At 45.6% G+C, this 13,765-nt stretch overlaps 2 protein-coding genes across 2 annotated transcripts; one reads left to right on the top strand and one right to left on the bottom strand.

Moving 5' to 3' along the window:
* Nucleotides 1-8,255: 8,255 nt before the first annotated feature.
* On the bottom strand, nucleotides 8,256-11,746 carry LOC124691124 (phenolic glucoside malonyltransferase 1-like). Its single transcript, XM_047224401.1, has 4 exons — nucleotides 11,297-11,746; nucleotides 10,084-10,772; nucleotides 8,660-8,796; nucleotides 8,256-8,614 (listed from the first exon to the last, which is right to left on the bottom strand). Exons 1-4 carry the CDS (start codon nucleotides 11,744-11,746, stop codon nucleotides 8,256-8,258), a joined length of 1,635 nt encoding a protein of 544 aa, XP_047080357.1.
* A 440-nt stretch (nucleotides 11,747-12,186) lies between these two features.
* LOC124691123 lies at nucleotides 12,187-12,882 on the top strand. Its single transcript, XM_047224399.1, has one exon. The coding sequence runs from the start codon at nucleotides 12,187-12,189 to the stop codon at nucleotides 12,880-12,882; it is 696 nt and encodes a 231-aa protein (XP_047080355.1).
* The last annotated feature ends 883 nt before the right edge of the window (nucleotides 12,883-13,765 follow it).

The following is a 13,765-nucleotide window of genomic DNA, read 5'->3' as shown; positions in this document are numbered from 1 at the left end:
AGCAGCCTCAAGCAGAAATAGGCAGATGAAAAGCCCGTGCGAGGATCGGTAATTTGCAATGCCTCTTTGACTCGAGATGAATGTGTCCCTTGCAAAAGAAGATAGTCCGGGAAAAATATCTTGGAGTACCCCATCATTCCAATTATCCGACCGGAAAAGAATAGTCTCTCCGGACCCAATCTTGCAATGTGTCAATTGTCTGTATAGCTCAAACATTTTCATAATGTTCCTCCACCAAAATGAACCACAAACAGTGACAGCATGTGGTGCCTCTTTATAGTAGTATGAATTCCTTATTAATTTGACCCAAGGAAGATCCACATTATTATAGAATTTATGGAGCTGCTTCATCATGAGGCACTTGTTCTGAATCTTCAGATTAATGATACCTAAACCTCCTTTATTCTTTGGTTTGCATATCATATCCCAGGAGGCCAGAGAGTGCACCTTCTCATCATCCTTTCTTTTCCTCCACAAGCAATTCCTTCTGGCTCTATCAATAACATCAATCACTCCATCTGGTATATCCAATGTGCTAAGAAAATGAATAGGCATGGATGACAGAACTGAATTAACCAATATTAATCTATCTCCATAAGACAAGAATGATGCTGAAGCAGTAAGCCTTCTTTCAATTCTATCAGTGAGTGGAGAGAGATCCCTGATTGTTGGTTTAGTTGTGCCCATAGGAATACCAAGATATGGAAATGGCATGGAGGCAATATTACATTGTATCTGTGCTGATAGTGCCTCAGCTTCTAATTGGGAAATATTGATTGGTATGAGTGAAGACTTGTGATAATTAACTTTGAGACCAGTGAATGCTGTATACTCCCCAAGTACCTCTTTCAAGATCTGTAATTGCTCAATCTCAGCAGGTAACATAATAATAGTGTCATCTGCATATTGCACTATAGGGTAGTCATTACTTCCTCTATTTGGAATTGGTGCCTTTAATCTCCCTTCTCTGTATGCATGATTGACATAACTTTGTAAAAGATCCCCACCAAGAACATATAAAAGAGGAGATAAAGGATCTCCCTGTCTGACCCCTCTTCTGCATACAAAAGTTTTACCAGGAACCCCATTCAACAGAATTGTAGATGAACCAGAAGAAAGAATCTCAATCACCCAATTAATAAATATTGGATCAAACCCTTTAAGTTCCATTATCTTGATGATGGCTTTGTGTTCAATTGTATCAAAGGCCTTCTCAAAATCTAGCTTTAACACAATAACTTTCCTCTTAGATTTGTGGCATTGATGTAGGTATTCAAAAGTCCATGCTAAACAGTCTTGAATAGTTCTACCCCTTATGAACCCATACTGGTTTTCATGAATGCATCTTGTAATTTGAATCTGAAGTCTGTTAGCAGCCAACTTTGTCAGAAATTTCATCCAGAAATTATCTTTGTTATCGTTTACCTGCTCGGGACGAGCAGGAACTAAGCTTGGGGATGCTGATACGTCTCCGACGTATCGATAATTTCTTATGTTCCATGCCACATTATTGATGATATCTACATGTTTTATGCATACTTTATGTCATATTTATGCGTTTTCCGGAACTAACCTATTGACGAGATGCCGAAAGGCCAGTTGCTGTTTTCTGCTGTTTTTGGTTTCAGAAATCCTAGTAAGGAAATATTTTCGGAATCGGACGAAATCAACACCGAAGATCTTAAAAATCCCGGAAGCTTCCAGAGCACCGAAGAAGGGCCAGAGGGGAGCCAGGGGGCCCCACCCCACAGGGCGGCGCGGCCAGGGGGGGCGCCCCCCTAGTGTGTGGGCCCCCTGTGGCCCCTCCAACTCCGACTCTTCGCCTATTTAGTCGTCCCTGACCTAAAACCTCGACCCCGTTCGACGAAACCGGAGAAAACCATCCAGAGCCGCCGCCATCGCGAAACTCCAATTCGGGGACGAAGTCTCCGTTCCGGCACGCCGCCGGGACGGGGAATTGCCCCCGGAGTCATCTCCACCGCCGTCTCCACCGCCATCTTCACCGCCATCGCTGTCTCCATGATGAGGAGGGAGTAATTCACCCCGGGGCTGAGGGCTCCGCTGTAGCTATGTGGTTCATCTCTCTCTTTATGTGATCTAGTTGAATATCATCTATGTGCTACTCTAGTGATGTTATTAAAGTACTCTATTCCTCCTGCACGGTGTAATGGTGAAAGTGTCTGCATCGTGTAGTACTTGGCGTAGGCTATGATTGTGATCTCTTGTAGATTATGAAGTTAACTATTACTATGATGGTATTGATGCAATTTATTCCTCCTTTCATAGTGTGACGGTAACAGGTGTGCATGTCTGTGTTAGTACTTGGTTTGGTTGTGTTGATCTATCTTGCACTCTAAGGTTATTTAAATATGAACATTGAATATTGTGGAGCTTGTTAACTCCGGCATTGAGGGTTCGCGTAATCCTACACAATTAGTGGTGTTCATCATCCAACAAGAGGGTGTAGAGTAGTCCTATTATGTGATCATTGTTGAGAGTCTCCACTAGTGAAAGCAGGATCCCTGGGCCTTGCTTCCAAGCATCGAATCTCCGTTTGTTTACTGTTTTGTTGCATGTTTACTCACTGCCATATTTTATTCAGATTGCTATTACCACTCATATTCATCCATATTACTTGCATCTCACTATCTCTTCGCCGAACTAGTGCACCTATACATCTGACAAGTGTATTAGGTGTGTTGGGGACACAAGAGACTTCTTGCTTTGTGGTTGCAGGGTTGCTTGAGAGGGATATCTTTGACCTCTTCCTCCCTGAGATCGATAAACCTTGGGTGATCCACTTAAGGGAAACTTGCTGCTGTTCTACAAACCTCTGCTCTTGGAGGCCCAACACTGTCTACAAGAATAGAAGCACCCGTAGACATCAGTACCTACCAACCAAATCAAGTGAGAAACAAAAATAAAATAAACATATGCATAGAGGTATATGTGGCACATAGCCATATTACCAAAACTTGACCTAAGCACCTCTACCTTTCCCAAATGGTTTGAAACCAACACTAAACCTCATATAACCCTAAATGAACCCTACACCATGCCCTTTGATCAAATAAAAAGAAAAGGAAATAAAAATAGAAATACACATATGAGCCTAAGACTATTTTTGAAAACTAGGTCTAAGACATGATCTACCTTTGCTAGATGGTTTGAAAATATTAAGAAACCCTACCTAGCACTCAACAAATTCAATCCAAGGTGAAACAAAATAAAATAAAGAAAAATCCAAAATGTCCATAGAGGCATATGAGAGGAAATGGCCAAAAATGCAAATTTGAGCAAAAGGCCACAAAACTTGGTTTGATGGCTTGGATTACATTATTATACCCTTTTAACACTCAACCACATCAATGGGATCAAGAAAAACCAAATTAAAACAAAAATAAATGAAATTCCCAACTCACATGAGATGATGGTCACATGTGACACTTTTAACAAGGACCCTACTTTGAGCCCTTTTATTAGGAGATTCTCAAACCAAACCCTCTCAACTCTTTGCACCTCATCCAAGACCTCACCAAGATGAACATTTTTCGTGTTGACCACATTGACCAAATCATTAACCATTGCTCACCATAGTCAAGCCAAAATGCCACTTTAACACAAATTCTAGATTCCCTCCACTTTTGGAATTTTCACAAACCACCTCCAAATTTCAAACCAAGACTACCAATGAGTGCCAAACATTATTTAGAACCTATCCATGCAGAAAGTTGGTCAAAAGTCAAACTCAAAGGAGACCATTACATGTGATCAATTTGTTACATAGAGTAAAAATAGGGTACAACCACCCCCAACCACTATGTACCACCTCCCCTTTTTCTATCTTGGCTCATCTATAGTGCACTTGGTACCTCTAACAACTTCCTTTGACATCATCTAGTAGTACATGACCACCATGACACCAACCATGCCAAAGGACATAACATATGTCACACACCTTTTTGACTTTGATCATATGTGCACACTCTAGACCCCTCTCACCTTGCCCACCATGTCTACTAGACTCACCTCACCCCACTTAAGCTTGCAGCACCTTGGTACACAAGAAAAATATGCACAAAGAACCAATGCCATGCCATGGCACTCCAAATGACATCACCATGCCAACCCTTTTCTTTCTCCCTCTCTGGTCACCCTCACCTTGTCAAGTTGACTCATCTCACTCCTCTGAACACCACCCTACCATAGTTGACCCCAAAAACCCACTTGCACCACCCAATGCCACACCATGCCACTCACATGATCACCACTATGTCACCACCTACCCCTGGCCCTTTTCCCTCTCTCTCACCATGTCATCTGCATTACCCTAGACCCTAGACACCTACTAGACATGATCATGAGACAAGGAGAGCAAGTGGTGAACCAAAATGCTCATGCCATTGCTCATGATCACCAACCTGTGGCCACCCTTGTCTCCCTGCATGCACACTGCAACCCAACCGCTCCCACTGCGCCACCACACTCCTCTCACCTTAGAACACCTCCTAGACACGGTCGTTGACCCTCCCCCGCACCAGGACGACGCCATGACGCGAGGACGCCCACGTCGGCCATGTCCTCGTGCGCACTGCACAAGACGTCTGCAGGCCAGCCACTGTGCACGCGTTCACCCCTCCCCAGTACCTCCCTGGCCGACGCCATGGCCGTGCCAGGAAGCCTGCACATGACGCGCCCGGCGACATGGCCACCATGCCGGCCACGTCGCGCCCCTCCTCTCTGGCCGCTATACAAACCCCCTCCGCGCCCCGGGACATCACCACACAACCCAGCAGCATCCCTCTCTCCCCCCTAGCACCTCCCTCTCGCCCTCCTCGCAGCTCACCGGAGCAAAAGCTCGCCGGCGGCCACACCAAAAGCCGCCCAGAATTTCATCACCATACCCACCAAGACCTACACCACTTTGAAGCCCTCAAAAAGCCCTTTCCAACGCACCTAACCCCGCCGCAATCCGAGCTCCGAGGTGAGAGTTATGGCCCCCGCAAGCTAGCTGCGTCGGGAGGAAGACGACGGCCCAGCGCTGTCGGATCCCGATCCGACGCGCCGCGTGCTCCGTCTGCACCCGAAGTGCATGCGCCATGCATGCGTGGCCCAGGCCGCAGCTGGGCCGGCCCAACTTCTTCCCGCCCCGTTTGAAATTTGAATTCCGTTTTATTCTTTTTTTCTTTAAATTGCATACTGGTGCAGTGCTAGAATTTAAATAGTTTCAATTATACCAAACCAATTTTAGTGGTTCAAAATGTTCCAGAAATCTTATGAAATGCTCTAACTAGTCGCACTGGTTTCACTCAAAATTTCATTCTAGATCCTCTACAATAAAAATGACAAATCAGTAACTTTTCAAACTTCAAATAAATATCAAAAATCAACCATAAACTATTTTGAGGTGATTCCAACTCTCATAAATCACTTTTGATGTTATCTAATTTATTATGTAATAAAACACTATAGTTGTTTCATATGATCATGGGCTAGAGCAAAGTATTGGCTATGTAGTCAAAATCTAGCCCATTTAAACTATTTCAAAATTAGGGTTTCAAATCTATGAGGTGTAGCACCTCATTTAAATCATCTTCCCAAGTGGTATGAAGTAATGTGATGACCCTTATTGCTTGGTCTCATATGTGCTCACTTGAGGATATTAAATCAAATAGGATTTAAATTGCATGAGGTATGGAACCTCATTTAAATCATGTTTCTCAAATAATAAGTGTGAAGTGTTGACCTTGGTCAACATGTGATCATACCTTGTTATTTGAGGAGATTAAATCTTAACAAGATTCAATGAGAGGAAATTGTTTCCCCAAAGAACTAAAGAGAAAACCCTAAGTCACTAAGAGGAGTTGTTTTCTAAACACTAAAGAAGAAACCCTAGTCAAATGTTGAGTAAGGTAGATGATGATGCTAGATCATCTTGAGTGAGCCATTAAGGCTAGTTAGGTTCTTTAAGTATTGATTTGGTGTTTGTATCCTCGTATTCATTTATAGACGCTAGTACCGGGGACTATCAAGAGGAGGAGGATTTCTACCAGGAAGAAGAAGGGAACCTTTATCACTACCCCAACCAAGGCAAGCTATTACCAATGCAAGCTATACTAATGCAAGCTATTTTGTTGCAAGCTAATATTCTTGCAAGATACCCCAAAGTGCAAAGCTCTACAAGAGCAAGACACCCTCACATATTACTTTATGATTAATGCTCCAATCCCAAGTTTTTACCTTACAAGTTTTTACTTTGGTTTATCAAAGTTTATTTTTGATTCATGATTCACTTGGTCTAGATATGGAATAGTACAAGAGCATCACACTTAGCCTAGAAAGCTATAAGCTAGTTAGCACCCCTCATGACTAGTTGCTAGTGCTAATACTAAAAGTGACTACTTTAGATGGGAACTTGTGAAAATCAATGACTTTGAAAACCTTGGAATGATGAGTCATTCGATTGAAAGATTTTGAAGGTGAATATGACTTGTGAATAACTTGGTGAATTTTACAACACTGATGGTTGGGTTCGGATGCGATACCATTCCAATTCTTAAGTACCCCCACAATACCTGAATCTGGGTAAGGCTTGACTGGAAACTTATGTCTTTTAGTATGGGTTCCCTCTGAAAAAGCGTCATCGGGGTTATGCCGAGGCTGCCTCCATTGAAAGTTAAATGACGTGAAATGAGGTGAATGTCCTACCCAAGCCCTGTGCAGTTCCCGGGTTGGCGGTTTGCTCTCACCGGGAGGCCAAACTCATGGGGAGAGGTGCCTATACTAGGGTATGTAAATGAAAGGTTAGGATTGGTAGTTCGCGTCATTGCGTACGATAAATCAGGGCCAGTTACCCCTGACGAACTATTGCAATTGTTGTGGCACAAGTGTACAACCTCTGCAGAGTTTAACCTATTCGAATAGCCGCGTCCGCGGTCATGGACAGTTGGGGAGGCCATACTGTTCCGTCATCAGAACTTTTCTAAAAATATGAATGGTGACTTGAATTGAAAGGTGACTTTGACTTTGAATCACAACAGAGTTGTGGGAATGACACTAATGTTCCCACTTGAGTAAGTTAGGCAAATGAAGAGGTTTTATTTACTAAAGTGCTTATGAAATAAAACTGGTTTTATGCAAATGAAACTAGAGCTTAGAACTCCCTTATTATAGTTGATACTACTTACACTAGTATTAGTTTGCGAGTACTTTAAAGTACTCATGGCTGTGTCCCTGGCTATTCAAATGGCCAGACTATGAAGAGGAGTACCGGAACCAGGAAGAAGGACAACAGGACGTCTACGACAACTAGGACCACTCCTGACGTCAACAGTTGCCTGTGAAATAGATGGACTACTACGCTACTTCGCTTCCGCTATGTGTTTTGTAATTGATCAATAGATCAACTATTATTGTAATGAGACTGGATCATATGATCATTTGTTGTAAGACAATTATGAGGTTGTAATGAATGATGTTCTGTGATATCAATCTATTATGTCTCGCAAAAACAATATTCCCGGGATTGCGATGAATGGCATAATAGGCATCTGGACTTAAAAATCCGGGTGTTGACATGGAATGACCATAGTATTTGGGTAGATAGAAGTCCAATTTGGAGTTGTAAAAAACTACTCAAGTTGAACTAAGAGAGGATTATTCTGCATATTGGACCATGTAAAAGATCTTCCTTTAAGAGGTAGCTCAATCAATCCGAAGTGGCTAATTAATTCATTGAAAATTAAAATGTCATTTGTATCTCCTCCAGGAAAATTTCTGTGTTCTGATGAAATTGAAATCCCCCATGAATAACCATAGCTCATCATCAGGAATATCAAGACTGAATAACCACTGAATAAAAACAGTGGAATTCCATATTACTAATGTACCCCCTGAAGCTCCAACAGAGGGAGAGAAAGCAAAATTATCGAAATGTTTGGGGAAAAATGAACGTATGGACTTATGATCAAAGCTATTTCGTTTCTTGAATACAGATCACAGTACAACCACTCTCTTCAATCTTTTCACGAATAGCTAACTATTTTGCTTCTGAATTAATGCCACGAATATTCCAATCAAGCACTTTCCATGTTCTATAGAAACGATTAAAATCCATAAACCAGCGTTCACACAGAAATAAACAATTGACAGCACAATTGGCACTTACTGAACACCAACACACTAACCAACTGACACACACCCTAGGATAAAGGAAATGAGAGAGGGAATTTCCATCCAAAAGAAAAACAAAGTAGCTACACATCTTGTGAATCTTTAGATCCTGACTTGGCCGTAAGCTTGTCAGCAGAGAGCAGTTGTGTGTCTATACCCAACATTTCTCCAATGCGCTGCAAAGTAGCCACATGAATTGGAGGAGTGACTGAGTCCTTGTCTGCAGTATGTGAACCAGAATTTGCTTGATCATGAGCTGGAGTAACTCCTCGAGTTGCAGGGACTGCCTTCCTAGCACGCTTCCTGGGCTTAGGCACCAAATTAGCAATTGGTGGAACACGGTATCCTTCCTTCAATGTAGCGCTCCTAGTACAGCGTTTGGTGGACAGATCAACAAGTGGCACATCTCTCTTCTTCTTCTGCCTCACCTTCTTTGCCTGCCCTATAGGAGCAGCAGCCGGAAACTGAATAGCTTAAAGCTTCTCACCTGGTGCATTAGACACAATGTCCTGGCTAGAAGCTCGAGCAATAATGTGTTCTTGCCTGGTGTCAGTGGAAACATCATCATTAACCTTGAAAACCAGATTCTCATCAAAAGCCTGTGACCAGGAACGCTTTGTAGACCTATCCTCACACACAACATCACCAGAGTCAGCATCAATATCTCTCCTCCCATTAGATATATTCAAAGGGAAAAGCAAACTGTGAGCAGCTTGTGTCACATGATCTGTAGCAGTAGCTTGGATTTGTGACAGCACTAAGTAAATTTCTTCAAACTGTTGCTGTCAAAATTGCTGTCATGTTGTGTATGTATATAGTTGCTGCCAAAATTGTTGTGTATGTGTAGTACTATAGTTGTTGTCAAATCTTTTGCTATATTAATGACTTGTGCTATACTCCTGTGCACTGGCGGATCTCCACCGGGTCGCGGGTACCCATCACGGGGCGGGTATGGTAGAGATCTTGACCCGCCGGCGGGTATGGAGGCGGTTGATGGTGGCGAGGAGAGGTGGCTGGGGCAGGTATGGAGGTGTCATACCCGCCTCCATACCCGGCGGGTGCCATCCGGACTCTAGACCAGCACAAATTCATGTGAGTGAACAAATAACACACATGAAGTGATTATTAAGCATTCTCGATACTCCATTATCGAGTGTGAATTTGTTCAACTGGAAAATTTCATTTGCAGGCTACAGAATGTTGTAGTATATCACGTGTATGTTGCATTGGATAGAAAATTTCTGCATTGTACAAATTGATGCCTTATCTTATTGAAAAATTCTAAGACTGCTCATAGTGGGAGTAACATATCTAGTAACATCACATATCTCAAGGCATTTTGGTGACATGACATGCTAATAAATGAAGAAAGAGAGTGAGGTGGTAACTAGCTATGTTACCATAACATCACACACCTAAAGACAAGATGAGTCTACAATATAATAAATGATACAATGCATGACACCACATATAAGTTACTACCCACTATGAAGGTAGTACCTAGACTAGTAACATGGCATATGTTAGTAGTCTAAGTTACTCCCCACTATGACCAGCCTGAAGGTAATATTTGCAAAATACTATGTGAATGAAGATGCAAATAAGAAACTCATTTAGCCTAACGCTGCATGGTATTAAGCTCATAAAGTTGAACCAACATAGCAGCAAAAACCAATAAATCCTTTTATTGAAGGGTGTGACTATTTCTCAGTTAAATGATATCCTCAAATCTCAGTTCCAAATCATGTTGCAACTCATAATTAACTACTAGAATCATGATGCAAATTAAATGGCGCAAAACTTAACTGTGCACGGAAGCTAGCTAGCAAATCCCTTTATTGAAAGCCACCGCGGATGTGGAACGCTGAAATGTACATGATCGATCGACCTACAGCTTTAGACGCGAACTACTCTGATTCAGACACTGGCATCGCCGACGCACGGTCACACTCCAGTTCAAACATACCACGGAACGCTGGCATCTTTTCCGCAGCAATGGCCACTGACACCTGCACCGAGCCTGGCTCCCTCCCGGCGACGAGCGCCATCTCACCGTCGTGGTTCATGGACGCCAGCTCAACCCTCGCCGGCCTCCCGAACCCGAAGTCAACTCCATACGCTGGGAACCACGGCGACCCCACCAGAATGACCGCGCGGCCCGGCGGGATGGCCGCGAACTTGGTGCACCACCGATCACGGTCAGCGAGCGGGTCACGCTTCACCTCCGCGACGGCCTCCTGTATGGCCAGGAGCGCCATGGCCGGCCCGGTCGGCCCCGCGAGAAGTGAACCGCTCAGCGAGGTCGTGCAGAAAGCGACGCAATTGCCGATATATGCCGCCGGCACCGGCGGCGACATATGGGCCCGACAGTCGGCGAGGAAGGCGGCGAATACTGGGGTGTCGTCGGTGAAGCCCCTGGCCCGCGCGATGGACACCCACCCATGAGCCGCAATCGTGGCGAACGTGGACGGCACTGTGCCGGTGTTCGCGGCGGCGGCCAGACACTGCTTGAGGCGCCGCACTGCGGACGCGGCGAACGTGAAGGTCCGTCGGCTGAGAGGGCGCCCTTGTTCCGACGGTGCATCTTGCTTTGGAGCAATCTGTAGGGGATCGTTAGTTTGTGACAGAATGCGAAAGCAGGGCAAAAGAAACATGGTGGCGGGCTGGCAGCTATCAACTTGGGTACATGCATGAATGATTGCTATCAACTTCAAAAGCTAGCAATCTGAATTTCTCTTAGGTGGCTACATGCAACATCTTACAGAACAATGCGAGCGCTCACCCTGGGGAAGTCGGGCGCGAGTTGCTGCAAGTATAAACTGGATAGGTCATCGTCCCCGTCGAACCGAACCAACGTCCGGTCATGCAGCGGCTCCGGCCCAGCCCACACCTGGCCTTCCTTGACACCAGCCGCTGCCAACGACCACATTTCCAAGAACCGCCACAGGCCATTCCCATCGGCCGCCGAGTGATGCACCGCCACCCCAACCGCCACGCCACCGGCGCCTCCGACGAACTCTGTCACCTGCACATGCACCCACGCGTTTCATTCTGCTACGAAAAACGTGGCAGACCGAAAAGAAAAAAAAATACTAATGGTAATTGCAGGCGTGCTGTGGCGTACCTGCGCCGCCATCACAGGCGCCGGGAGCTCGTCCCGACGGATGTCCGGAGCGAGCTGCCGGAGCGCCTCCTCGTCGTACTCCTCGACGAGCTTGTCGAACTGGTGGTCCGTCTCGGCCTCGACGAACGCGACACTGCAGGCGCCCTCCCCCTCCTCCGGGAGGACGATTGACAGGCCGAGGGGATCCGACGAGTAGGTGAGGACGCCGGCGAACGGGTGGAAGGACGGGAGCACCTGCTCGAGGGATGACCTGAGTTCGGCGGCGACGTCCGAGAACGGGTGATGGCTGGCCGGTGAGCGGTAGAGGAAGACGCGGCGGACAGGGGGCAGCGTGACCCAGTACGCATCGAAGGGAGACAGCGGGACTCTCCGACCCGGTTCCGGCAGCGGCGTGCCGCCGGCCGGGAGGGCAATAGCCGAAGTTTTCCTCGGACGCACCATAGGCGTCATCTTCTCGGTCGCTTGGTCGGCCACTAGCAGAGACCTGCAGAGAGTGAAAGTGTATGAAGCGCGGAAGCGGCACGCAGCTGTATGCTTGTTCGATTAAAGCTCGAGCGGTGGTGCCTTTCTTGGCATGTTTCGGGCTTACGTCGAGTAGCCACGATGTGGAAAACACCTTGTTGGCTACTCAAGTCACGTCCGATTTTTTTTTTTTTTTTTTGGAGCTCTCACGTCCGATTCCGAGGCAAAGAGTTTGAGTTTGACTCCAATTCGGCATCGGTCTTTTCTGTTTTCCGTATCTGCTGCTTCACGGTTTCAGGTCCTATTCTACCGAAGATAAATAGCTCCGGGGAAAACAGAAACGAAAAACCACAAAGGGAAACTCCATCTCTTCTTTGGTTTCATCTCGCCGGCGATCTATAGTCTCGGCTGCTGAAACTAAAGGATCCATGGAAGAAGAAAGGAAAGCTCCGAGTCTGCTGGAGATGTGCATCCGAAAGGCCATCGACAACCTGCGGCATATCCAGAGCGTGGACGGCGTGGACACGGCGCTGCTGCGCAGGATCCTGCCCCACTGCGACTTGGAGCAGCTGACCCGTATCAAGAGCCGCACGGCGACGGACCTGACCCCGGTCACCGACGTCCTCTGGCAGGGGTTCTACCGGCGGCAGTTCGGCGAGGAGCACACGAGCCGCGTCGTGGACAGGATGCAGCGGGCCGGGGCACGGTACAAGTGGAAGGATCTCTTCAAGGCCAAGACAAAGCAGCAGAAGGAGGTGGAAGACCGGATGGTGGAGGCGCTGACGAACAAGTGCCTGGCGCGGAACGCCGAGAGGCAGAGCAGGGCCATCAAGCGCTTCACGAAGGTGCAGCCAAGCAGTTGCAAACGAAGCTATTTCGGAGGAGGACCGAGCGGCATGTCCTCTGGTTCCGGCTACAAGAACCCGATGTTGAAGAAGGCGAGGATGGAGGTTGACATTCGGGCGAGAATGGAAGCTCCTTTTTGCAGGAGGTCGGCTCAGCCAATGACGAGCCATGGACAGCTGATGAGGACGACGGCGATCGGTAGATCCAACTCGACCAGCACCATTGCTAAACCAAGTGCTTTGAATAGGCCGAACCAAAACAACAGGTCCAGGTTCTAGATGAAGCGCCATCCTCCTAACTCCGGCCAGGGCTCTCATCTTCATCTTGCAAACATTTTTTTTCTTTGAACAAGTTGGTTCTGCTTGCCATTCTGAAGTCCTTTTACCTCAAGAACGAGCAGTGTTTGTAGCTGGCTCAGTTGAGCCCGTGTATCTTAAGGATGTAAGCGCAACAAATGTATGTAGCCGAATAGGTGTAACAAGCTTCGTTAAAAAGCAGTAATTTTAATGATTGACCTCACTTGTCAGTGCTTAGCTCGAGGCTTACTTAGACTCGATGATACCAATGTTGATAGACAGCTAACTAGTCCTAGTACTGTACACTGAGGTTGTCAAACTGCTCAGTCTATGTTAGCAAATAATTTTCCATGTTTTGTTCAATTACTTGTTTTACAACTTCCAAGAGTAGAGTGCCTGAAAAATTAGAGGCCCAAAGGTAATACGTATGTGCAGCAGTCATTTTATCACCAAAGTCCCCAGGGTGACCCAATAACCCATCTTTGTGCCGCAGGAAAACTTTAGCTCTTTGTCTAAACATGTAATTGATCAGTTGAAAAGACACATGTAACTGCATAGTTAAAACAAGTGAGGTAGCCAGAATATGCTTTCGGCCAATTTGTATTTAAGATGTAATGATGCAATTCATATTTTTATGGGAAGCTTCGGAACAAGAGTTTGCAGGACCTGTATATTAGCTGCAAGTAGTTCAAATTTAGAATGTTAAGAAAGTTGTGTATTTTTACAAATAAGAGGGAGTACATGTTTTTAATTTGTAACAAACAACGATCAAAGGATGCGCAACATATTTCAACATCTATTTTTTCTAGAAACCCAACCTTATTTTTTCTTAAAAATAGTTCTAGAAGTACCTATAGTTGCTCTC

Source organism: Lolium rigidum, chromosome 2, assembly GCF_022539505.1.
Source record: "Lolium rigidum isolate FL_2022 chromosome 2, APGP_CSIRO_Lrig_0.1, whole genome shotgun sequence".
Taxonomy (NCBI): domain Eukaryota; kingdom Viridiplantae; phylum Streptophyta; class Magnoliopsida; order Poales; family Poaceae; genus Lolium; species Lolium rigidum.
This window is presented reverse-complemented; position numbering and strand designations above follow the sequence as displayed.